Below are 25,721 nucleotides of genomic sequence, written 5' to 3'. Positions count from 1 at the left end.
TTGTTATTTCGAAAAGCCGGCATTTCTTCATTCATGGCCGCAAGCAACTCGCAGTGTTTATATGCGGACTTGAAACCTCATGAAAAGAGAGCAACGAATAGGCCATGAGTGTGTTAGGTTTGATTATGCCGTCTTTGGCCATGGTAATCATGGGATGGGTGGAGGAAACAGGTGCACGTATGGGGGCTATAGGTTGAAGGTGCCTGATGTTGGAGGATTGGAGGTAGTGGTGACGGTGGGTTGGAGAAATTTTGCCAGGTGGATCTGGTGAGCCGAACGTAGAAGCAGGCTTACAAAGAATTGGCCAATTCCATCACAAATGTCACAAGGGTTGTGTGCTTTCGGCTGGGTAAGCAGGGAAGGTGGCATTTTCACAAAAGAGATGTTTTGTATAAAGGAATGAAGTGGTAAAAGGGATAGATCATAGATAAATTTATTACCCGAAAAAGAAAAACTTTGATCATGGAAACGTGCATGACAAGTAATGTATATTTATATATTGTGGATCAAGGCAACAATAGGCCTTATGGTGGGGGTGGGGGGCAAAAACCTATAAAGATGCAAGGAACACTTCGTTGTGCAAGTTTGTGAGTCGCGTAGTCCCTGAGGTATGGGTAGACAAGGCAAGCAAAGGGACGAATATTGTCGTAGCATGGTTTTTAATTGGGGACTTCCCATAAAGTACGAGAGTTGGAAGTTTATTAATAATGTACGTACACGGCTGTGCTAAATGCTTCGACCCAAAATGAGGGGGGAACATGGCCATTGACATCATAGCTAATCCGGTTTCAACTAGGTGACACTGTTTTCTTTCAACACAATCATTTTGTTGAGGTTTGTAGGGGCACGAGACCAAAAAAGGGTGCAGTTGTCATCAAATAATTGTTTAACGTTGTGATTCAAAAATTCACTGCCACCGTCACTTTGAAAGATTTTAATCTTTCTTGAAAATTGAGTTTGTACAAAGTTCATAAACACCGATAACACATTATAGAATTCGGATTTAGTTTTTAGAGGGTAGAACCATGTAAACCGTGAGAAGTCGTTAACGAATATAACATAAAGTGTCGATAGTTATCGTTTGAGGTAATAGGGGATGGCCCAAAAATCACAATGATACCATATTAAGGATTTTGAACTCAATACTCCAAAACAAGAGTGGTTGAAATATATAGATACAAGTATTAAATACAAGCTACATGAAAATAAATACAACATAAATATGCAAGAATATTGAACTATCTAATTAATGTGACAATGAGACGTGATCTTTGATGAATGATGGTGGTGGCTCTTGACCGAAAGAAATGATCCTTCTTAGGGAAAAATTGTAGGACCTGTTGGGTTTCAACGGTGGTTCGGAACGAAAACGGACAAATCTATTAGACCCGTTTTATATATTAAGTCGTTTCTATAATTATTAATCTATATTAATAATCAAGCTTATAAACGAAACAATAAAAAAACGCAGCGGATATTAAACTAATTAAAACGAACCATAAAACGAAACCCGAACCCGGATCCGATTACAAATGATACGAGTACGATTAACATATAATAATTCAACCATAGGGGGTTTGTCGATATACCTCGGTTACAAGAACCGGGAAGACACCGAGAGTGAACGAGAAACGCTGGAAATGACACAATCCAAGAGCACCAAGAATTCCGGCGAGATCTGTGGGCAACGGCGGCTGACAGCGGTCGGCGGTGACTTCCGGCGACGGCGGCAGCAACTTATGTTGACAACAGAAGGCGGCGGACTGCGGTGGTATGCAACAGACAGCAATGGACATCAGCAATAGCTCCCAACTGTAGCTTCAAGTGGCCGGAATCTGGACTACCAGAAAAACGAACTCGCCGGAATCACCTTTGTTCGCCGGAAAAACGAAGGGTGAAGCTTAGACAACCTCGGAGGCTAGTGTAAGGCGGCGGAGGTTAGTTTAGGGTGGCGGAGGAGGTTCCGGTGACTAAATGGACAGTGGGTGGTGGCTACGGTTGGGTCGGTTTTCCGGTGGCCGGAAAACGGCGCCGGAATTTCGAAGGTAGCTGGGGTTTGCTTATTATGTTGAGAGTGGTTTTCATAAATAGATATTGTTAATGTATTTATAGTAAATGTATTTAGGGTTTAACAATTAACCAACTTGGGCTTGAGCCCAATTAACAAACAAAGCCTAGTCCATAACCCTGTACATATAATTATTTTATGTGTCGGGCCTAATTAACCTTTAAGTAGGCCTTTATCTCGTTACCCCCGGTGTAACTCTGTCCGGGTCACGTTCGGGTCGCTCACGTTGACTTGACCCGAAACGTCCATAAAATCCAATAGTCTCCCACTTTGACGTATTTGGGTCAAGTATCACAACGATGACAGCCAGAGGCGTTCTAGCTACACATAGTTGTCCCAACCGAATATGACATTTTAAATCCATAACCAAAGTATCTTGGAATACCTTATTGCAAGATAATGAATTTATAGTAATCGTTGTCATCTATCCTTTCTGTATAAGACATCAATTGAACAATGAGACATGGATCATATCAATCTCATGTAGTGTTCAATTATTGTAGTTCTCGATATAGAGTCAAAGTGGTCCAATCAAACACACAGTTAGTTTGGGTGAGGCCTCACACTTTACCAGTTTGAATCAACGAGGGCGCCAATATGTCTAACTGTTACATTTAAATGTAAGAGTACATAATCCCATCTTGACTACATACAACTCCCACTGAACTCCAGAACATTCCCAACCAATGCCTTCATGGCTGGCAGTTACGCAACAGCGGTTGACATGATCAAAGAATATTCCTCGGTAAACGAAAGTTCTAATATGTATCTCAGGTCTAAGGATACTAAATGAGCATACCATTATCAAAACATCTTATGATAAAGATCCATGAAGATGATTTGATGCGAGTTACATCCAACGTCATTCATAATGAGGTCTGTGAGTTTAGAAGTCAACTACTTGAGTCCAAAGTCAGAATAGTCTCAATTCAGAATCGCTCCCACGAGTCTGACCGACTATGGATAATTTAGAATACAATATTCACGGATTAAACGTATTAAAATGAACACAGTTGTATCATTCAATGTTTGCATTTAACCATTAAATCAAAAGTGAACAGAAAAGTGCAACTGATAAAACGTTTATACATCCAAATACTAAATCAAAATAAATCACTAGCAAGTCTAAGCCCGATAGCATCTCTATGCTGATCATGTCTGTCCTGAGTCATTGGCTTAGTGAACGGGTCGGCTAGATTTTGAACTGTGTCTACTTTTCTTATCACGATGTCACCTCGTTCCAATATTACTCGTACATAATGGAACTAAAATGTGCCTGGTCATGTGATGATAATTGGGCTCTTTGGCTTGAGCAATAGCACCTGTGTTATCACATATCACATCGATCATTTTTCCTAAACTTGGAATTAGATCGAGGTTGGCTATGAATTTCTTCATCCAAGCATATTATGAGCGAGAAGGATCTCGGCCATTTTGTAAGTTAGCGTCAGTGTAACATCTTACAATGAGCTCCTCTTCCACTCCTCCAAACACGCTTACGAGACATCAAGTCTAGTGCATAGCATGCATGACAGAGCCAATCGCTGAAGCATATGGAATTGCTTGCATGTGCTTTGTCTCAATGTCCGTTGCCGGAGATTGCGATTTGCTAAAACGGTTCCTTTAGCAATGGAACAGCTCCTATCTTGGAGTTGTCCATTGAGAAGCGTGTCATGACCTTGCTTATGTATGTACTTTTACTTAGCCCTAGAAGCAGCATAGATCTATCTCGGTAGATCTCGATTCCCAGAATATAAGCAGCTTCTCCAAGATCTTTCATTGTGAAACAAGATTCCAATCAGTGCTTAACTCCCTTAAGCATAGGAATGTTGTTTCCAATTATCAGTATATCATACACATACAAGATGAGGAATGATATAGTGCTCCCACTAGTCTTTCTGTAAACACAAGGCTTGTCTTCATTGTTGATAAAACCAAACTCTTTGATTTTCTCATCAAGTGAAGATTCCAGCTTCGAGATGCTTGCTTAAAATTCACTTGCTCCCTATTGTCCGACCTTCGGGGGGTAGCTCAATCGAGTTCTAGACTTGATTGTTATGAATAGATTGCATCTCGGCGTTCATGGCATGTCGCCGTTTCTTGGATTCCAGATCCAAGATTGCAGATATGTAGTTAGCAGCTTCGTCGCCAGACTTGGCTACTGATAAGACTTCCGGACCATCCAGATGCCTTTAGGTATCTAGGATTGGGTGCGGAAGTCATAGTACTTCTGTGAACGCTCGTGTTCATGTCTGATGTATCAGCAACAACAACTTGTTGATCAGACACTCCAACGTCCTCAGCAGTTGTTTGTGGTTCTTGAATTTCTTCAAGATCGACAATGTAATCTCCAGTTCCTCGATCGAAAAATTCTTTCTCGATGAAGTGGTCTTTCCTTTTGATAGAAATCATATTTGTATCCGGATGAAAGAAATAATAACCGCTTTGGTTGTAGTATTTAACGAATGCGGGAGGCGGTCATAAGGGTGAAACTCCAAAGGGAGTGAGGCAAGTTAGTTCTACACGTCATCGATCAAACCATGTTTAGCAGAGTTTGATTCCTCCTCTCGCTCACGCCATTATGTTGGGGTGTGCCAGGTGGAGTAAGCTGTGAAACAATTCCACACTCTTTTAGATGATTGATGAACTCTGAGCTGAGGTAGTTTCCACCTCGATCTGATCGAAGTATCTTAATGGTTTTACCAAGTTGGTTTTCCATTTCGTTTTGAAACTCTTTGAACATTTCAAAAGTTTCATGCTTGTGTTTCATAAGATACACATAAGCATATCGACTATAATCGTCGATAAAAGAAACGAAGTATCTTTCATGGTTTCTAGACACGGTTCTGAAAGGTCCACATACATCAGTGTGTATGAGTCCTAACAGATCTCTTGCTCGTTCGCTTTTATGAGTGAAGGAGTCTTTGGCGAGTTTGCCAGCTAAGCAAGATTTATAATCGTCAAAAGAGTCCGGTCCTGTGGATTCAAGAATCCCTTTGGATTGGAGTCTTTAACTCTTGCCTTGCTTATGTGGCCAAGTCGGCAATGCCATAGAAATGTATCATTGATGCCAGATCTGATACGTTTTGAAAGATTATATATACGTTATTATTAGTTTGAACATCAATCTTATATATATCATTTCGAGGTTTAGCCTCAAAATAAAAGATATCATTTAAGTAAGCAGAAATAGCCATGCCATTAAAACATGTACTTAAAAACTTGTTCAAACAGTAAAGAAACTGAAACGATGTTGCTGGTCCAACCAGGAGCATACAAATAATTATTCAAATGAAAAACTAGGCTAGATGGACAAGTAAAATAAAATACTCCAGTTTCCAGAACTGGTACTCTCTTCTCATCTCCAACGATGAGTTCCATGCTGCCTTTATTCAGTTTCCCCCACTTCTCAGGCTCCTGCAAGACATTAACGATGTGGTAACCACATCCGGTATCAAATACCCATGTGTTGCTAGAGACAGTGAAAAGTTCAATAACGTATATGGAAATACCTCCAGAAGAGCCTTCACCATTGGCTCTCTTCTTCTTGATCTCAGCAAGGTACTCGGGACAGTTTCGCATCCACTGTCCCATTTGGTTGCATCGGTGGCACTGGCGCTCCTCAGGGGGCGGTGGTGGCATCTTTGGAACCCCTTTGTTAGAATTGGTGGCACGAGGGGCAGCAATGGTAACATTCTTCTTGCCTTTACCCTTATAACCCCGTTTCTTGGGATTAGGCTTCTTGACACCAGCAGATCAAATGGTCAGAACTTGATTGGTCCTAGAAGGAATGTTCATCTCAGCCGTCTTGAGCATGTTATGAAGCTCCGGCATTGTCTTCACCCAACCATTCATGTTGAAATTCATTACGAACTGGTCGTATGAATTGGGGAGAGAGTTGAGGATGAAATCCGATGCCATCTCATCGGGCATGGGATAATCAAGTTTCTTGAGCTGATCGATGTGCCCCTTCATCTTAAGAACATGAGCACTGACGGGAGACCCCTCTGCCATCTTGCAACTGATGAGTTGTTTCATGGTGTCGAAACGTTCTTGACGGGCTTGTTTCTGGAACATGCCCTTGAGTTGCTCAAGCATCTCATAGGCACCAAAGTCTTCCAAGCCTTTAGCAAGCTCAGAAGTCATGGTGGCTAGCATATACAGGAGACCTCAGCCGAGTCATCCTTATGCTTATCAAGAACCTTTCGTGCAGCGGCCGTGTTGTTTTCAGGCTCGTTTGGAACAGGTCCATCGAGAACATACAGGCGCTTTGCCATGGTTAGAACAAGTCTTAAGTTGCGGTGCCATTCGATGAAGTTGGTACCGTTCAGTTTATCCTTCTCGAGGATAGTCTTAAGGGCGTAGGGTGAAATTTCGTTTGACGACATCTGCTTAATTAAGCAAAAGTAAATTTAATTAGTATTTTCGACGTCGTAGTCATATTATTAATGACCCAATAACATTAATTAATTAGGAGTATGAGAATCTGGCTTCCAGTTATTAAAGGCAGCTGTAGCACACAACATTAATAAGTGGTTAGGCAGACCGACAATGATTGTCAATTGTGAATGGAGCACAACTCTCGGTTATGAGGCCTATGGAGACAACGATTGTCTGTATCGATACGTTTAGCCTCATCTTTGCCCACTTTAAGTCTCCAGACAGCTGTAGCACGTAACAGGAGAGTAAAGTAATAGTTGTCCTAGTATAGTGACGTGTGAAAGGGCCGGATGTGTCAACGAAATGTTTTCACCTTGATGGGATAGACTAGAAAACAAGTGCGGTGTTGTAGCTCCAAACACTCGAAATTTCGCAGTATGCCTCAAGTGTGACTTGTAGTAGGATTGACATAAACTATTGGTTTTATATTGGGATTAATTTTAAAATTACCAAATAGAGTAAAAGTCAAATTTTACTGTATTTATTACCGCGACGAATAGATGAACCCTTTCATCTCTCAGGACACTTAGTTTTAAATAACCTATTAAAACTAAGTTTGTAGCGATACGACTAACCAATTTTAAGTTAATAGAAATCTATTAAGTTATCAGTTTTGAAAAATAAAACGCTTTTAATTTGCAAAACTAAATCGGTTAATAAAATGTTTATTTTCCAATTTATTTGGTATTCGGTCGGTGATATTATGATCCTATTATAATCAATCCAAGCAACCATAAATAGCAAATAACAAAAAAATATGTAAATCCTTTATGGCCAAAAGTTGATCGGTCTCGCTAGAGCCAATTAGGGAGACCGATCGGGTCAAGGGGTCACAACACAAACAACCACAAGGATGGACTTCACCGTGCATCCTGTCGTCTTGTCCGAACTCCCACTAACTCCCAAAACAAAAAGGTCCTCGAGCTCGTCCTCGGTTATCTTCGCGTCTTCTTAATTACAAATTTATAAACTAACATAATATGTCCTATTACAAATTTGAACCATCTTAATGGCAAAAAGAAAACCGAAAATTAAATAATAACCTTTTTACAACTTTTGAACCAACCATATGGCCAAAACAAGCTCAAACACCAAACACAAACAAACAATCACATAGGTCGGGGCCGGATTTACATATTCACAATAAACGAATTTCGAGTCGTTTTGACTTGGTCAAATAAAATAAACAAAACTTTGACCAATCCAAAATCACCCGAAAAATAAATCTAAATCTATGAACTTTAAACGATTTAAAGTTTAAGATGTAGATCCGGTTTTAAACGAACCGGGATCGACTCGTACGTTGTAACCGCGGCTCTGATACCGCTGTTGAGTTTCAACGGTGGTTCGGAACGAAAACGGACAAATCTATTAGACCCGTTTTATATATTAAGTCGTTTCTATAATTATTAATCTATATTAATAATCAAGCTTATAAACGAAACAATAAAAAAACGCAGCGGATATTAAACTAATTAAAACGAACCATAAAACGAAACCCGAACCCGGATCCGATTACAAATGATACGAGTACGATTAACATATAATAATTCAACCATAGGGGGTTTGTCGATATACCTCGGTTACAAGAACCGGGAATACACCGAGAGTGAACGAGAAACGCTGGAAATGACACAATCCAAGAGCACCAAGAATTCCGGCGAGATCTGTGGGCAACGGCTGCTGACAGCGGTCGGCGGTGACTTCCGGCGACGGCGGCAGCAACTTATGTTGACAACAGATGTTGACAACAGAAGGCGGCGGACTGCGGTGATACGCAACAGACAACAATGGACAGCAGCAATAGCTCCCAACTGTAGCTTCAAGTGGCCGGAATCTGGACTGCCGGAAAAACGAACTCGCCGGAATCACCTTTGTTCGCCGGAAAAACGATGGGTGAAGCTTAGACAGCCTCGGAGGCTAGTGTAAGGCGGCGGAGGTTAGTTTAGGGTGGCGGAGGAAGTTCCGGTGACTAAATGGACAGTGGGTGGTGGCTACGGTTGGGGTCGGTTTTCCGGTGGCCGGAAAACGGCGCCGGAATTTCGAAGGTAGCTAGGGTTTGCTTATTATGTTGAGAGTGGTTTTCATAAATAGATATTGTTAATGTATTTATAGTAAATGTATTTAGGGTTTAACAATTAACCAACTTGGGCTTGAGCCCAATTAACAAACAAAGCCTAGTTCATAACCATGTCCATATAATTATTTTATGTGCCGGGCCTAATTAACCTTTAAGTAGGCCTTTATCTCGTTACCCCGGTGTAACTCTGTCCGGGTCACATTCAGGTCGGTCACGTTGACTTGACCCGAAACGTCCATAAAATCCAACATGACCTTCTCTTGGGAATATGACATGAAAAAAAGGGGTGTTTGCTTTGCGAAGTTGACAGGTTCCGAGTTAAGAATCATCCTACACCAAACTCTTAACTCCTTATGATAAAACATTTCCCAAAACTCGCCACCTTCTCTAAAAAAAATTTCTACCAAGAAGGTAAAGAACTTAGAGAAGGTGGGAACATCCCATTGAAGAGGGTTACATGTGTCAAGTGGAGATGTGGTCTGCAAAACAAAACAACCATATAAAAGCAGTTTCTCGAATCAAGGATCAACTCCTTGTGAGGAATGAAGAAAATCAAGGAAGAACGAGCTTTGTGCAATGGAATATAATCACAAGTAGAAACTGTTGGCACATGCCCTTTATTGCAGCAGATAACACACAACAAATGATCAAAACTAATGATCGGCTCTTTCTTGAATAATTGAAATACATACCGAACAAAAACAAATAAGACACTTACTGCCGTTCCTAACCCTAGTTGCCGTAATAAATAGGCCCATTCACACATACGTAGTATAAACTTGTAGTAGCCCACGACTAAAAACTGAAAAACATGACCCACTACTTGACTATTAAAAATAAAAAAAACATGTGATTAAATAAATAACTTCCTAATAACTTGACCCATTAAACTTGAGTTTCCTGCCGACCCGTATTCGACCCGGTTTGACCCGTCAAGATTAACGTCCCAACAGAAACCAACTGACCTACCTTTACGTCACAACTTACATGAATGAAGTGTGTTCTTAAGATCAAGAAGAACAATCTGGAAGAAGACTTTCAAACACAAGGGTAGAAAACAGCTTAGGAGAAGTTATCAAAAACTAACATATTAGGAGAATTTGTTAAGCAACGCTATCTAGGAGAAACATAAGATGTTTGTTTTTCCTCTCCGGGTTAATTCAACAACCTGAAGGTTAAAAAGGATGAAGAAATTCAAGCACAAAGGCACCTTGAATTAGTGCTTACTATCTTGGACTTTATGAAAAATTTCAAGCACAAAGGCACCTTTTTCTTAGATTTAAAACAAATGACCTAACAACCAGCAACCCAATAGTAGAATTAAATTACAATAAATAAACATTACAAACTCGAGTTACATGCTTTCTATCTCGTTTGGAAGTTCAGTGTCCTAAGAAAGAAGGCATAAAGCAGCGCAAAGAAGATGCAAAAACTGACAAGAACCGCTGCAACAGGACCCATGTAATCCAATTCAAAACCATAGTAGTCTTTGATAAAACCTGACATGGTTGGGTTAAGTGACTGCCCAGGCACAACAATTTTGTAATTTGCGTCATGATACTGTGAAACAATGCACCCGTAAACAGTCCAAGCCATTGGACAGATCCAGTAGTACCAAATCCAGTATCTGGGAATTTTCTAAATATTCAATAAGTCAACGTTAGTAAACTCTAGATTGTTTCCAAAACATAACTTTTTAAAAGAAAATGAAAACTTAAGAAATTGAAATTTCGTTCTTACGGGGTGTGGGATATAAAATCCTGAGAAGATATTGAAAAGTAGGTAAAACCCGGCAGCAAATATAGCAGCTACTTGGTCATTCGGTGTGATAGAAACAGTCATCATTCCAAAGTATGTAAAGTAGAGAAATGAAAAGAAGTCAAGGAAGAAAAACCAGAAGAATTTATCAACTGTCCATTCGAACGACACCATAGAATACACAATTATGGTGTAATATATCGTTTGAAGTAATACATATGGTATCTCCACAATCACCTGAATCACAAATTCAATAAAAAAAGTTTCATAAAATTTGAAACAAATATGTAAACATATAAGTATTTGTTTAGAAATAAAACCTACCTGCGCCATGGCATAAGGAAACGAAGAGTACATCCCTGCTGCTCTTTCTCGATAAAAGATCGTTCTTTCTGTAGCAACAACTGGTTGCACGGTCTGGCAGTTGTTAATACCAACAAAGAAAATAGCAGAATACATGGCGCCTATGACAGTGCTCAGATCATTACTGCTAGACCTGAAAAGATTTAATTAACATCAACAATGAATCTTGTTTATAAATTCATTTTATATTTTATAAGTTATAGATAAATATTCTTGCAAGATTTTACTTTTGGTTGCCAATTTTCCAAAATACTGTCCCAACCATAACTGCACAAAGCAAGGTAAAGCAGAAACGGACAAGGTTATAATCCGGATTTCGCCAATAACTCCACCACATTTTCCATAAACATGACTTGAATTGTCCCCATGGAGATCGAGCATATTGTGTTTCAAAGTGAAGATCTACTGCTCCTGGAGGAGGTGCACTTAATTCCTTTACCAAAGACTTGTTCCTCCTATATGATTACCATATCAGTTAATGATTAACTTTATATAAACAAATGTCACTTTAACTTATATAACTATGTGAAAGATTTACTGATAAAAAGATGATGTCGTGAAATATTCGGCAAAATCGATTCCAAGCCGCATCTCTGCAGCACCCGAGCTCACTTCTAACATCCATGTCGCTGGATTGTATTTTTCAGGAATCTTTGGAACCCCTTTAACAGCCTGATTATATGAACACAAAACTATTATTAACTTCATTACTTTTAATTTAGTTATCGTGGAAGTAAAAACAAATACCTCAAAATACTCTATGATTTGTTGAGAATGTGTGCCAATAGGACCTGAATAGATCACTTGCCCTCCTCTTTTTAAAAGTAATAACTCATCAAAGGATTCAAAGATATCAATGCTAGGTTGATGAATGGTGCAAACAACGGTTCGTCCTGTATCAACAGTGTTTCTTACAGCTCTCATCACAATGGCAGCTGCTCTTGCATCAAGCCCTGAAGTTGGTTCATCCATGAATATAATTGAAGGATTAGCTACGAGTTCTACTGCAATTGTTAACCTTTTTCTTTGTTCTGTTGATAAACCACTAACTCCTGGAAGTCCCACTATTGCATCCTTGATATTGTCTAGTTCAACTAGTTCCATCACTTCACTCACAAATACCTGAATACATTAAAGCAAGTGTTATTATTATTGATACTTTAGATGCTTTTGGTTCATTAATAACATCAATGGTATTTTACCATTTTGTCTTCCTTGCTAACTTCTTTTGAGAGACGAAGGAAAGCTGAGTAGATCAAAGATTCATGAACAGTTACTGTGGGAGAGTGGATATCATTTTGTTCACAATATCCGGATATTCTAGCAAATGTTTCTTGTTTCTTTGGGAATCCTGATATTCTTATATCTCCTTCAATATAACCACCGGTTTTTCTTCCCGCTAAGACGTCCATTAAAGTAGTTTTTCCAGCACCACTAACTCCCATCAAAGCAGTTAGGACTCCAGGTCTAAAAGTACCAGTCACATCTGTAAGTAACTGCAATCTATCTTCTGTCACACCTTGTTCTTTCATTTCCTGTTTCAACAATAATCAGAAGACTAAATCTATGATGCATATACTAAACGAAGAGCATTTTAGAGAAATAAGCTCACACTAGGCATGTCAACATAATAGTTCACGCTATCGAATGCCATGGAAAGTGGCGTAAATGGAAGAACCATCCCTTTTTTATTTGCACTTTTAGCATCAGAAATGGAAGAACGAATCTGTTGCTTTTCCTTGTTTTCCTCTACAAAGTTTGATTTTAGTTAAAACTTATAATTAGTTATTTTCATGTAAACTTAAAAGTATAATACTAGTAAGTTTCAGGAACACGATTACTTGAATTGGCTCCTTCAACATCACGACCATCCATGGCTGCAGCTTTTTCCTTGGAGATTATTGCTTGTGGTTTTCCAGGGGCTAGTTAGTAATTATGATAATCACCAAGTTTAGTTATTAAAAGCTATACTAGTCTCAATTCTCAAGAATTTTAAAACAGTCAACTAACTTACCTTGTAAATACATAAGAGACACAGTGAAAAGGATGTTGAAAAGAAATATGAATCCAAGAAGAGCACCAGCACCAATCCAATATGAGCTTTCTGATGTTGGGATATCCATACTCTTTAAGATAGCAAAACCTAGGTTTGTTGTATTGTCGGTACTCTATGAAAAAGCGAAATATCAAATATATTACTATGTTGTAGTAGTTACTAGAATTTTAGTTATAAAAAAAATTAGGGACATACTCTTTGGCTGGTCCATCTGGGGTCAAGGAACTCATTGATGGCAATGGCTTTGAAATTGTATGCCAAGGGTGATAGCCAGTAAGCCCATTCCCACCAGTTTGGAATTTGGGATCTTGGTAAAATGAAACCAGCCAGTAAAAATATAAGCAGAAGTACAACAGATCCACCCGTGTTGGCCATATTCATCGTCTTACAAACTCCCGCAATCAACTTGAACAGTCCTGCTGCCACATTCTGAATCAGAAAAACCAAGAGGAGATGCTTGAAGAACCTTAACGTACATGAAACGTATTCCGTTAGCATATAATGTCGAATATTTACTATAATACATTAGAAAAATAATAATATTTAGTTACCTGCCAGCATCAGGGGCAAGATCAACACCCCAATATAGGAGAACAGTCCATATAATACTTTCAATTATAGATATGGGAATTCGAAGCAGAAAAGCTGGTAGTGTGAAAGCCCATGGGGGGTGGAACATGAGGTCTCTTTGTTTGTAAACAACAGGAAGTCTCATGACAGTCAATGCCAAATCAGCAAACCCATTAAACATGTTAATAAGCACGCTGCCTAAAAGTGCGCCTATATAAAGGGCTCCATCTATTTCGTTCCTTTGGTGCATTGAGGTCCTTATATAAAGAGTTGTGCAAATAAATGATATAAACATGATTTGTATAGTTCTGAAAACATATATTGGAGCGTTTCTTTTCATCAGCAGCACTTCTTTGTCCCATGATGCCTTAAGGAGCTCTATTTTGGGCACCAAGTACTTCTTATACACTAAAGCAGCCCTGTGACTTTGACTTTTGTCATATGGGACAGATAGCTCGTGTTGTAGTTTCTCCCCTACATGAAAACTCTTAAACCGCTGACCAAATTCACTTACTGAAATGTATTTATATGGTATGTTTCTATCTGCCCAATATTGCTGTTGGTCCTTTTTAGATGTCACCTATAATCAGCATTCAAAATTATGATATAATTAAGTTAACATACGCTTATTAGTACATAATCAAATAAAGAATATTTTAGTGGTTAATTACCTCTTGTAAGAAGTCAGCAGTACCCTTTCTCTCCGGACACTTGAACCCACAACTCTCGAAGAACTCAACAGTATTTTCTCGTGGGCCCAGATACACAATCTGGCCCTCAGATAGTAGGATGATGTCATCAAAAAGATCAAAGGTCTCGGGGGCAGGTTGTAGTAGGGACATGAAGATTGTTGAGTCCGTCAGATGTGCTATTTGTTGCATGCATTTTACGATCTGAAATGTGGTTGAGCTATCTAGACCTGTTGATATTTCATCCATAAATACCGTTTTTGCTGGTCCGACAAGCATTTCTCCGGTGGTCACACGCTTCTTTTGGCCTCCAGAGATACCTCGTCTCATTTGATCTCCAACAAAAGTGTCCCGACATATATCAAGCCCCAAAATCTGATTTTAGGTGTCATGATAAATCGGAAAACATATTAATATATTGTTAAGATATGTACTAGAAACTTGAAAAGAGGCTCGCTTACTCTTAGAGTATAGTAAGTTATTAAGCTTCTTTGATCTCCTTCAATTGCAGTTGCCTTCATGAAGAGGTCAACTTCAGCTTCTGGGATGATCCCTAGTTGCTTTTCTCTCCTCGCAAGCTCAGATAGCAATTCTGTATTTCAATGCTTATAGTTATAAACCATATGTTTTTGTTTTAAGAAATAACACAGAGGTTGGATCTTAGCAAGTTCATTTAATTACCAAAACGAGTTCCAACTCCTTGGCATCTTGCTGAGAAATCTAGAGTCTCCTTGACGGTCATTTCTCCGGCGTGAATATCAATCTGGCTAATGTAAGCTGATGTCCTTCGTGGTTCAAATTCATTAAGCTTATGACCGTTGTAAGTTATTTCTCCTTCAACTCTTAAACTGGGATCAAGCCTTCCCGCCAATGCCAACAAAAGTGTCGTCTTACCCGAAGATGGTGGTCCCAAAAGAAGTGTCATCCTGTAACACGGGTTAAAACTTTGTTTAAATCTTGAAGAAAAAGTTAGCAAATAATATGATCTTGAAGAGTTAAAAACTTAAAACATACCTTCCGGGTTTAATAATCCCCGATGTATCTTTAAGAATGCGAAGTTTTGCTTTTTTACTGAAACTGATGCCGACAGAAGCTAGAAGGGATTCCACAATATTTCTAGCAGCATTTATCAGCGTCGGAAGTGCTCTATCTCCGACGTGACAATCAGCTTCTACGGACAAGTTTTGAAACCGAACTTCTACTGTTGGAAGGGAGATTCCAACCCTGAAATTATTTTGTTTATCACTAATTAGGTGTTGACTTAAACAGTCCCAAAGTCAGCTCTACTCAATTTGTCAACTGCTAAAAGGAAAATGTAAACAACTTTTTTTTATTGTTTCTAAATTAATTTTGTTGAACTACGTTTATTGTTATTAAACTCCATTACTATTTGTTTTTATCATCTTTTTAAAGTTTAAGACAACCAAATTTCTCTCTCTCAAATTAATGAGTTTTATTTTATTATATTTTTTTATAAAGAACTAGCTTTTATCCCCGTGTAACGGAGTTGTTTTATAATATCTATATGTTTTTCGGATTTTAATTTTATTTATTGTAAGAAAGTTCATAATATAGTTAAGATTTGATAATGAAAGGGTTTCACAAATAAATAAGATGTGATAATCCGGCTTAAAAGCTATATAGGTTTGGTGAGACCCACGACCCATTTTTTTTTTCTTTCTATAATATTGTTTATTGATTATAAATAATATATATTTTTTTAAAAATCGAATATTAATTTTAGTATATCCATATTTTATAGGATTTTCATATCAAATATTCGGATTTTAATTTTATTTATTGTAAGAAAGTTCATAATATAGTTAGGATTTGATGATGAAAGGGTTTCACAAATAAACGAGATGTGATAACCCGGTTTAAAAGCTATATAGGTTTGGTGACATGACCCACTTTTTTTCGTTCTATAATATTGTTTCATGATTATAAATAATATATATTTTTTTTAAATCGGATATTAATTTTAGTATATCCATATTTTATATGATTTTCATATCAAATATTTTTATAGGATTTTTATATCAATTATTTGGTGAGATTAATTTTTAATTTAATGAGATGCTATAACCATTTTAAGGGAAATCTGGGTTTGATGAGACCTGTGGCCATACCCGTGAATTCGGATAAGATACATGAGAAACCTCCATTTACAAATAAAACAATCTGGTGTAGGGATGAGATCGGGACCGTACTGGTACCGGTCCCGAAAATCACGAATTTTTGGTTCCGGTAACGAAATATTCGGTTCGGTACCGGTACGGGACCGGGATTTAAGGTAAAAATTCGGGAAATACCGGTCCCGTACCGTACCGGTTCCAAAACTCAAAACTTTGGTACCGGTACCCGGCACCGATTTTGCTCATCCCTAATCTAGTGGTTTGATGGAATGTAGAGAACAACCAGAGAGCTTTTAAAGGTTTCTTTTATATGTGTTTAAGATATATATTAATTATAATTAAATATTTTAATTTATGTGATATAAAAGTAAATGTGATTTAGTGCGAAAAAAATTGTTAGATGAAACATAGTGATGGCATGTTGCACAATTATTATTATTTTTTATTTAAATATATAGATGAAACATTTTGTTAGGTTTAAAGACACAACCAACACTTTTAAAAGGGTGTTGATATAGATATACCACTCCCACTTTTAAAAGGTTCATATACGATTATATTAACTATATAACTTTTGACAAAATACGTCGGTGGTGAATTTAGGAACTTTTGTTAGTGGAAATCACAAATGGTTCATGTTAGAAGTGGATGTAAGTTATAACGAGTCGGGTAAAAGAAATTACATTTGAGTGTAGCGAAATGAAACTCCTACATGTATGACACACTACTTTAAGCAGACAACCAAATCTCAACAACAAATTTTTCATATACATATAAGTTTAAGGGTGTCAAAGGGTTTCACTAGAAGATGCAAATTGAACAATATAAATTGAGTGAATATTAAAATGCAATTGCAAACAGAAAAAAGAACATATGAATTAAGTGAAAGTTCAACAACTTGCGATTTAGTTCGATGCCAAATAAAAAATTAATTTGATACCAACTAAAAGTTAGTAAAGTACCAACCAATAGAAATCGAAAAATAATTGAGGTGCAGGCCTGCGGCAGGGTGTGAGGACAAAAATGGAAGGGGCCTATTTATATTGGGCCTACTTTTGAAAACTGTTATATAATTGGGCTAAAAACCGGTGAATCGTAAGTTGAACCGCACCGCGGTTTAAAAAGCGGTTCGTATATTTTACAACCAAGGCGGTTTTAAAACCAACCTGATTTGGGAAAAACATTTTTTTTCTAAAACCGGTTTCTCACCAGTTTACCGGTTTATAAACCGAACCGATTTGATCGTTTTGAACAAGTTCTATTCATAAACCGGTTTCTATACCGAACCGAATTGGGTCAGACCAGTTTTAACCATACATTTACTAAACCGGTTCATTTGGGAAAAAAGGATTTTGTATACTTCTATCCCACTGATGTCAACATGAATCCGCCACTACAACACATCACTGTCAACTCAGTCAATTTTGTAAATCTACACGCGTTGTATAGGTTATAAGGGCTATATAACTTTGCAAACCATCTTAAGAGCATACTTAACATGTTCACTATAAATACTTGAGTGAGTTTTGTAAATTATAAGATATAATTATGAGTGGTTATAACTAGTTGAGAGAGAAAAATGTTATGTCAAAAAGTTAAATTTTGGTTTATGCTAGTTACACCATGTAATTTTTTAATATTTATTAAAGTGGTTATGAGTGGAGGAAAAAATATAATAATAATAATAAAGACATAAGAAATATTATTTAATTGAAAATAAAAGAGAAAATATAATGACTTTTAGTGGTAATTAAAGAGATATAGATAGAGAATCTACTTGGAATGCTCTTATATGGATATGGAAAGAAAATGAGCCAGGAATACCCCAAGTGATTTATGTAACTGCTTGTATTAGACCTTATTTATTTTATATGGTCAAGTATTATTCTTAATTTCTAAATATCAAATGGACCGTATAACCTTAAACGACAAGTGTGATATGAGAAAAATTATAAACAACCTCTATAAATTGTCAGCCAAAGCCTAGCACTGGCGACATCTCAAGCATAAATGCAAGGGGGTGTAGTGATGGAGAATAGCCTTGGTGTTTTTAGGCGGTTCTAGGCTCAAATTTAGGTTGTACCCTTGTTGTTTATTCTTTGAAGCCATATTTTTGTAGTGTTGTGCTTGTGTGTGGATAATATATCAGTGGTGATGACTGATGATTATATAGTACTAAGTTAATTTGTAATTAAGAGTGGACAATGTCAATACTGCCTCTATTATGTCAATCAAATAAAATTATTGCAACCTAATTTGATAGTGCTATTTTTGTTTTTTGCAAATACTTGTTTAGCCTTTTCCCTACATCTTTTCTTTTCATGGGGACCTTTGATCTCAATATCATTGCATCGATCCTCAACAGAAGCTTCTTACCACATATATCTTTAATTTAACGAAATCCACTTAATTTTAGGATTTGAAGACACAACATGATTTGTTAAGAGGATCAGGAAACTAGCTAACTGATGATTTGTTATGAGGATTGTAGTAGTGACTAGTGAGTAGTTCCTAGTAGCAAATAAACACACATCAACATTTAAATTCAATAATGATTTACGTGAAAGCTTACTTGTCAACCCGATCTCTAAACTTCCTCAAGAAAACCTCGTTATCTTCTTCGGCGACTTTAAAAAACTTATCGATAAAGCTTTGTTGAGCTTGTGAATCAAGATCTCGCACGTCTAACAACATTTGTTCGTTCGGTAGTTGCTGTTGACCCGCAGGATCAAGATCATAAGACTTGAAGATGGTGGTTCGTAGCCGGTTATATGTAGGTAGTTTCTCCAAAGCAGCCCATCGTAAGGCCTCTTCGTCTTCAATCCCGTGAGGACTGGTCCGTCCGACATGGCTACCACCCGCACCCGGAGATAGTCTATGGAGACCTTTACTTATGCTTCTTCCTAGACTGAGAGAGATACTCACTTTGGTAATTTCTTCCTCCATATTTTTGAAACTTGAGTGTATATGTCAAGTTTCAATGGTTGGTTATCTCTTACTTAAATAAGAAATAGTAGCTAGCAGTTATTTATAATAATATGTCACTCCAATTCAACGGAAGCAAGATAAGGCCATAATTCATTTATTTGATTAATTGGGACGGGTTATATAAAATAATGTTACTGTGTGTATTTATCGATCAAAGTGCGAGTGTGGGTGAGGACGAAATTGGTGATATGGGTTTCGGCGATGAAAAAGATTTTTTGTTTTTGTGTGTGTATTATTGAGTTGGGGATGCTTTTTTATTCGCATGTAAGAAAATGGGAAGGAGGGATATCGAATATTTGGATGAGTGTTAGACCGTTAATTAGATGAGGGGAGGTAGGTATCACCAATCAAACATGTTTATTATTTGTTAATAATTATGTTTAGGTTGGACTTTGGAGGGTATCGAAGACATCCGAATTACGCTTTTTATTTTTTTACCACCAAATCCCATTTGACCAATTAATTTTATTATTATTATTATTATTGTTATTATAATAATACTCATATTGTAGTATTATATCTTCGACAAATGGCTTGATAGCCTATCATCAAAGTTTAGAGGTATCGGGTTCAAGTTTCAAAGATAAGAATGGTTAAAAAATTGACAGAATACAAATTTTGTTCTTTAAAAAAAGCCAAATGACGGTTCGTGTCTTTTTTTTAGTTTCTTTGCAGGCGGTGTACTTTAAACATGTAATGCCCCGTTCCCGGTAGCCCTACTTTAGCGTCGGATTTACTCATAAACACAGTTCTACAAATCAGAGTTTATTAAAACTTTCGCGGAATATAAAACTGTAACCGTTTATTACAAAACATTTAATCTTTTCTTTAAAACCATAACATAAATCATCATATTAAAACATCATTTCTTCCATCTTAAAATGTCAGCCGTTCGATCCATGTCATGTGCCAACCTCATGCTAGCTCTTTAATCATATTCACCTGCGTGCATACTAAAAGTCAGCTACGCTGAGTGATTCTAGTTAATCAGGCGACATACAATACATACACATATCTTACATACATACATACATATCTTATCCTTGTATAAATATCCATCAGAGGACGTCACATAATATCTATTAAAAGAACTATTATTATTACCCTGCTATTTATATTCTCCATAGAAGGACACTGTATATATATATTCTCCATGGAAGGAACATCCTATATACTTCCATAGAAGGAACACTATGCTTTCCATTAAAGGGACACTATGCTTTCCATCAAAGGAACACTGGGCTTTTCATTAAAGGAACACTACGCTTTCCATTAAAGAACACTATGCTTTCCATTTAAGGAACACTATGCTTTCCACTAAAGGAACACTCTATATATTATCCGTAAAGGGAACTCTATATATAAGTTATCAACTAATATACATATAAGGACAATCATCGCTATTCTTGGCAATACATGCAATATCCGAAGATCGTTCACGTATCGACAAGTAATCATCCCTACATTACATACAATATCCATATCTTTATTTATAACCTAACGGTACATGCAATATCCGAAGATCGTTCACGTACCGACAAGCAATCAATCGTATTTAACACATTTATCATACATGGCATACACTTACCATTTAAGTTAAGTGTATTAACTGTCACATCGAGTATGCACACAGCCCCGAAAACATAACAAGGAAGTGGGGCTAGAAACTCACCTGGATTCGGTTACGTCTTCCGTTAATGGTTACTCCTTTCTTTGGCTGTGCACGGCTAGCTGTATAACAATTATGCGTATTGATTACTATCACTTTTCATATCGTGTTTCTAGTTAAATTATTACCTCAACGAACGGGGTCCGGGGGCAGCGCCCCTGGCAACGGGGTCTAGGGGCGGCAGCCCCTAGCAGGGTCCAAGGGGCAGAGCCCCTGGCTGGGGTCCAGCTGCCAGGTCAGCTTGGAAAAATTTTATTTCTAATAGTTGTCTTATCACATTTTCCATTAGGATTTTAAATTATTATCTAATTCGCCATCTCAATCGCTTTAACGAATTAAGCCTAATTCGTTATCAAAACATAGCCTAATTCGTTATCCTGCACATGATCTGATTCGTTAACCAGCTTAATTCGTTATCTTAGTTCGTTAACCCATTTGCTATAACGAATTAAGCCTGATTCGTCAGCTGGTTCGTTAGCTGATTCGCTAGCTGATTCGTTATCTGGGCATAACGAATGGGTGATCTAATTCGTTATCTTGCCAGAACAAATTGGCTAATCAATTCGTTACTTTTCCTTAACGAATCACATCAGTCTTATCCAGACTTTGACCCTGAGGTCAAGGTCAAAATCGATATGAACACAGAACAGTCAAACTACATCAGATCTACGATTAAACCTTCATTCCTTAACGAAATATCATGATTTAGGTATCGATGAAATCGTCTATGCGGCGCCTACAGACCCTAACCATTCAATCGTTCATACATCGGGTTTTAAAGGTGCGGTTCGAGCATCTATATTACGGGTCTTTTTAGGGTAACGGTTAACCTATCAAACTGTAATGGATTTCAGTGAGGTTTGCTTTGTTAGGTTCGTTTTTATCATATGCATACAGATCTAAGACTACCTAAATGAATCCAGATATAAAGGAACGATTTCTAGTTATAAACGTACCTTAAACGAGTCGGTTTACGAAAACGGTTAAGCCTTGACGTTGTTTTGGTTCTTCACGACGATCTAGCACCAACGGGTTCAGGTTTCCACCTTCGAATCTTGGCTCAGGTTATTGGATGGTGTTTGTGTGTGTTTATCAAGGTGTAGGCTATGGTGTAGATTTGGATAAAAATGGAAAGGATTAGGGTTTAAGGGGTATTTATACTCCCTTAAGCCCATGGACCTAAGGCCCATCTTCCCCTTTTGGTCCATAATTAATTCCATCTAAAAGCCTACTTATCCTATCATATTTTATTATTATTATTATTAACCGAACGAAAAATTGGGATGTTACAAAACATTTTTTTCCTACACGTTATGTCCTTTACGCTAACTGGGTTAGAAAAACTCAGTTAAATACCCTCAAGTGAGGCGCATGTGAAGGCATTTTTGTCTTTTTGTCTATACCTGCAAACAAAACCCCTTGAAGTCAAACAAAACCCAACCCACCCTCGTCTCCCCCTTCGTCCTTTCCTCCCTTGCCTGCCACCGGGTCCCCTCTCCGGCAAGCCACCGCCGTCGTCTTCTCCGACGACGAAAACCATCTCCACTCCCACTATAAACCACCACCAACAATACCTAGTCTAAGACCAACTCTCCCCCTCTCTCTCTCATCTTTCTCTCTCTGAAGACAACCACAGCCCATCCGTCGTCATCACCGGAACACCGCTTGCCTCCACCATCGTTCAGTCGCCATCATCACCGTCCATCGGAATAATACTACGCCTCCACCATCCAAATCCTTGCAGATCTGAAAGTCGAAATCGCAGATCGCAGATCGCTGTGGGGAGCAGCTACGGCGGCAGCAGCTATGGCGGCAAAACCCCTTCGTCCACCAGCATGGCAGCAGCTACGGCGGCTCCGGCGAGGCTGTGGGCGGTAGACTCGACGGGTGGAGTTGTAGATTTGTGCTTTATTAGGATTTCCTCCGGCGGCGGTTGTTGTGATTCCGGTGCTGGTGGTGGTGAGTCCGGCGGGGGTGTTTATGGTGGATTTTCTTAGCCTGTGATGGAGAATTGGTTGGTGAGATTGATGATGGTGATTGAAGAATGGGTGGTTATGTTATTATTATTAGTAGGAAAAAAATGTTTAATGTACACCGCCTGCAAAGAAACTAAAAAAAGGACACAAACTGTAATTTGGCTTTTTTTAAAGAACAAAATTTGTAATTCTGTCTGAAAGATTCAACGTTATTAGAAAAGGTAAAAAGTATTATATCCTTCAGTAACTTGTAGATTATATCTTTACAAACTCTCTAGACAAGTCTTCATTATGTCATGTGGTCTTTTACTTTTTTCTTTTTTTTTATCTTAAGAGTAGTAATAAGTTTAACTTTGCTTATGCTAAATTATTAGTAAAAATATAATATAACCTTTATATGGTTTAGTATTCTTACACATATTTTATTATTAACTAAATATTTTTTCAGTACACAATTTTAGTTATAGTGTGTTTGAAATGTTAGATTAGATAAGTTAAACGTGTCTTTGCTACTTAACAAGCTTAACAAAACCGTCTTTGTTATTTAAAAAAAATTTAAAATATATTTCTCTTATTTATATTGATATTCGCTTATTTTATTATAAATATTAATAAATTTATGATATTTGATATATAGATATAATCTCCAAAAATTAATTTGCTTTATATTTACCATTTCTGAGTACTCTCCGAATACTCGAAGTACACCCAACTCGTTAGGTGGAGAACTCTTTAGTTGGTCGTCTAAGCTCCACCTAACAAGTTTTGCAACCATTTACCCGTACAACAAACCAAGAGATCCGATGAGATCCTGGAAGCAACATAAATATGGCACCAAAATCGACGAATTGGACACAATTGGGATCGGGCCGAGAATACGATGGGAACAGTGGAACGACCACGACGAACAACAGTTGGACGGGCTTTCACGTGTTAGTGGAAAGTCTATCAACGGCGACGCTTGAGTTGCCATATCGCCTCACCACTTGTTAGCGGCAATTTTTTTAGGGGCGGAACCCTAATTCTGGAATGGGCAATCTTTTAGGATGGGTGGTAAGATAACATCTGCAGATGAGATGGTGGCCATTGTAGTCATTGGCGGCTGGAAGGAAAAGAAGAAAATGGATTGCAAAAGGATGATGTTTTTTTTCTTTTGCTAGATACAATGTTAAAGAATTATGGAATCCCGCTTTGCATTCATAATCAAAGAATAAATGGATTAAGGTTACATAATTGATAATTACACAAAAACATCCAATACTAATAAACTAGATTAGAGTTCGTATTACACACGATTGAAAATATAAAAGCAATAACATAAGAATGTGTAAATGAAGAAGATGCTTAATTAATTTAAACTCGGGTCATAATTCCAAATCCATAATATTTAGTATTTAAACTAACAATATACTAACACATATTTAATCTAATAATAATATAAAAGGAAAATATGGCACCAATTACAAGTAAACTGATAACCCACAACTTTCGCCTCTTTTATCCAAACAATTTGAACTTTGAAATGAATGATTAACTTTGTATTGTGAATTTCCTGGACCTGCTTGACTGCAAACATAAATACAATTTAATTGTAAAAATATTAGGAATACAAATTCAAAAATATTGAACATACAAAACCTAATTTAAAACGGTGAATATAAAAAGAAAATTATGTTTTGGGTGAGGAATCCCATAATTAGTTGAATCTACTATAAATAATAACAATAAGAAATTAATATGTGGTTAATATAATTTTTGAAAAACAAAGGGAAGAGTATATTAATAATTCGTTGAAGAAGTTACATGGTTGTAGCGAAAATATTGAAATTTGGATGTAGTTGTGATGGGATAGCAATGAAGAATACGATATCGAATGGTAAACTTATATAGTGACTGAAATATAAGTGTAAGGCCCCGGTCCCGGTGCCCTACTTTATCGTTGAATTTATTTATAAACACAGTTCTAAATATCATAGTGAATTAAACCTTTTCACGGAATATAAAAACGTCAACCATTCATTACAAAACATTCCAATCTTGATTTTAAACTTTCAAATTGTCTTAGCATAAAACATCATAAATTTTCTTCACAAGATGTCAGTCAACTCAGTCCATGTCATGTGCCTCCCTCAAGCCAGCTCCTTCATCCTATTTACCTGTGTGCATACTAAAAGTCAGTTACGCTGAGTGAGTTCTAGTTAATCAGGCAACATACATTACATTCACATACGTACATTTATGTATCCAAAGATACATATTACATATTAAACATGTTTTATTTATTTCATGTATACATACATACATTCATTCTTTCATACTTTCTTACTTTCATACTTTCTGATTTTAACTCATTTAATACATGCATAACTATCTCTACGTTTTAAATAACATTTCGCCCTATAACCTCACATATATATTATTAGGGTGTGGTCCCTACCATCACAAATATTTTAAAGGTCTGGTCTTTATCATCACATATATTATAAGGGTTGGTCTCTATCCTCACAGATATTATAAGGGTCTAGTCCCTATCATTATAGAAATTATAAGGTATGGTCCATATCCTCACAAATATTATAAAGGTCTGGTCTCCTATCATCACAGATATTATAAAGGTGTGGTCCATATCCTCACATATATTATAAGGGTATGGTCCCTTTATTCAATGTCGTCATACAACCATACTACCACACATCCATTTCTTTTATTTATATATATACATATAATTCTTTCTACATTCATTCAACATTTCTATATTATTCATAAAACATTCATATAGCATACACTTACCACGTAAGATAAGTGTATTAACTAATCACATCGTGTATGCACACAGCCTCGAAAACATAACAAGAAAAAGGGGCTTGAAACTCACATTGATCCTGTTACGTTCAGAGCTAATAGTAATGTCCTTCCTTGGTTGTGCACG

At 37.3% G+C, this 25,721-nt stretch overlaps 1 protein-coding gene across 1 annotated transcript; it reads right to left on the bottom strand.

The window, feature by feature from the left end:
• Window positions 1-9,623: 9,623 nt before the first annotated feature.
• LOC143546387 (ABC transporter G family member 29-like) lies at window positions 9,624-19,237 on the bottom strand. Its single transcript, XM_077038068.1, has 17 exons — window positions 18,732-19,237; window positions 15,039-15,248; window positions 14,706-14,950; window positions 14,486-14,616; window positions 14,007-14,399; window positions 13,317-13,915; window positions 12,961-13,231; window positions 12,724-12,877; window positions 12,551-12,631; window positions 12,322-12,458; window positions 11,912-12,244; window positions 11,457-11,831; window positions 11,248-11,381; window positions 10,937-11,164; window positions 10,671-10,842; window positions 10,329-10,583; window positions 9,624-10,226 (listed from the first exon to the last, which is right to left on the bottom strand). Exons 1-17 carry the CDS (start codon window positions 19,103-19,105, stop codon window positions 9,954-9,956), a joined length of 4,365 nt encoding a protein of 1,454 aa, XP_076894183.1. The 5' UTR covers window positions 19,106-19,237; the 3' UTR covers window positions 9,624-9,953.
• Window positions 19,238-25,721: the final 6,484 nt, after the last annotated feature.

This window comes from Bidens hawaiensis, unplaced genomic scaffold (assembly GCF_021521415.1).
Source record: "Bidens hawaiensis isolate Kalapana, Puna unplaced genomic scaffold, B.hawaiensis_p1.1 tig00014335_1, whole genome shotgun sequence".
NCBI lineage: Eukaryota > Viridiplantae > Streptophyta > Magnoliopsida > Asterales > Asteraceae > Bidens > Bidens hawaiensis.
This window is presented reverse-complemented; position numbering and strand designations above follow the sequence as displayed.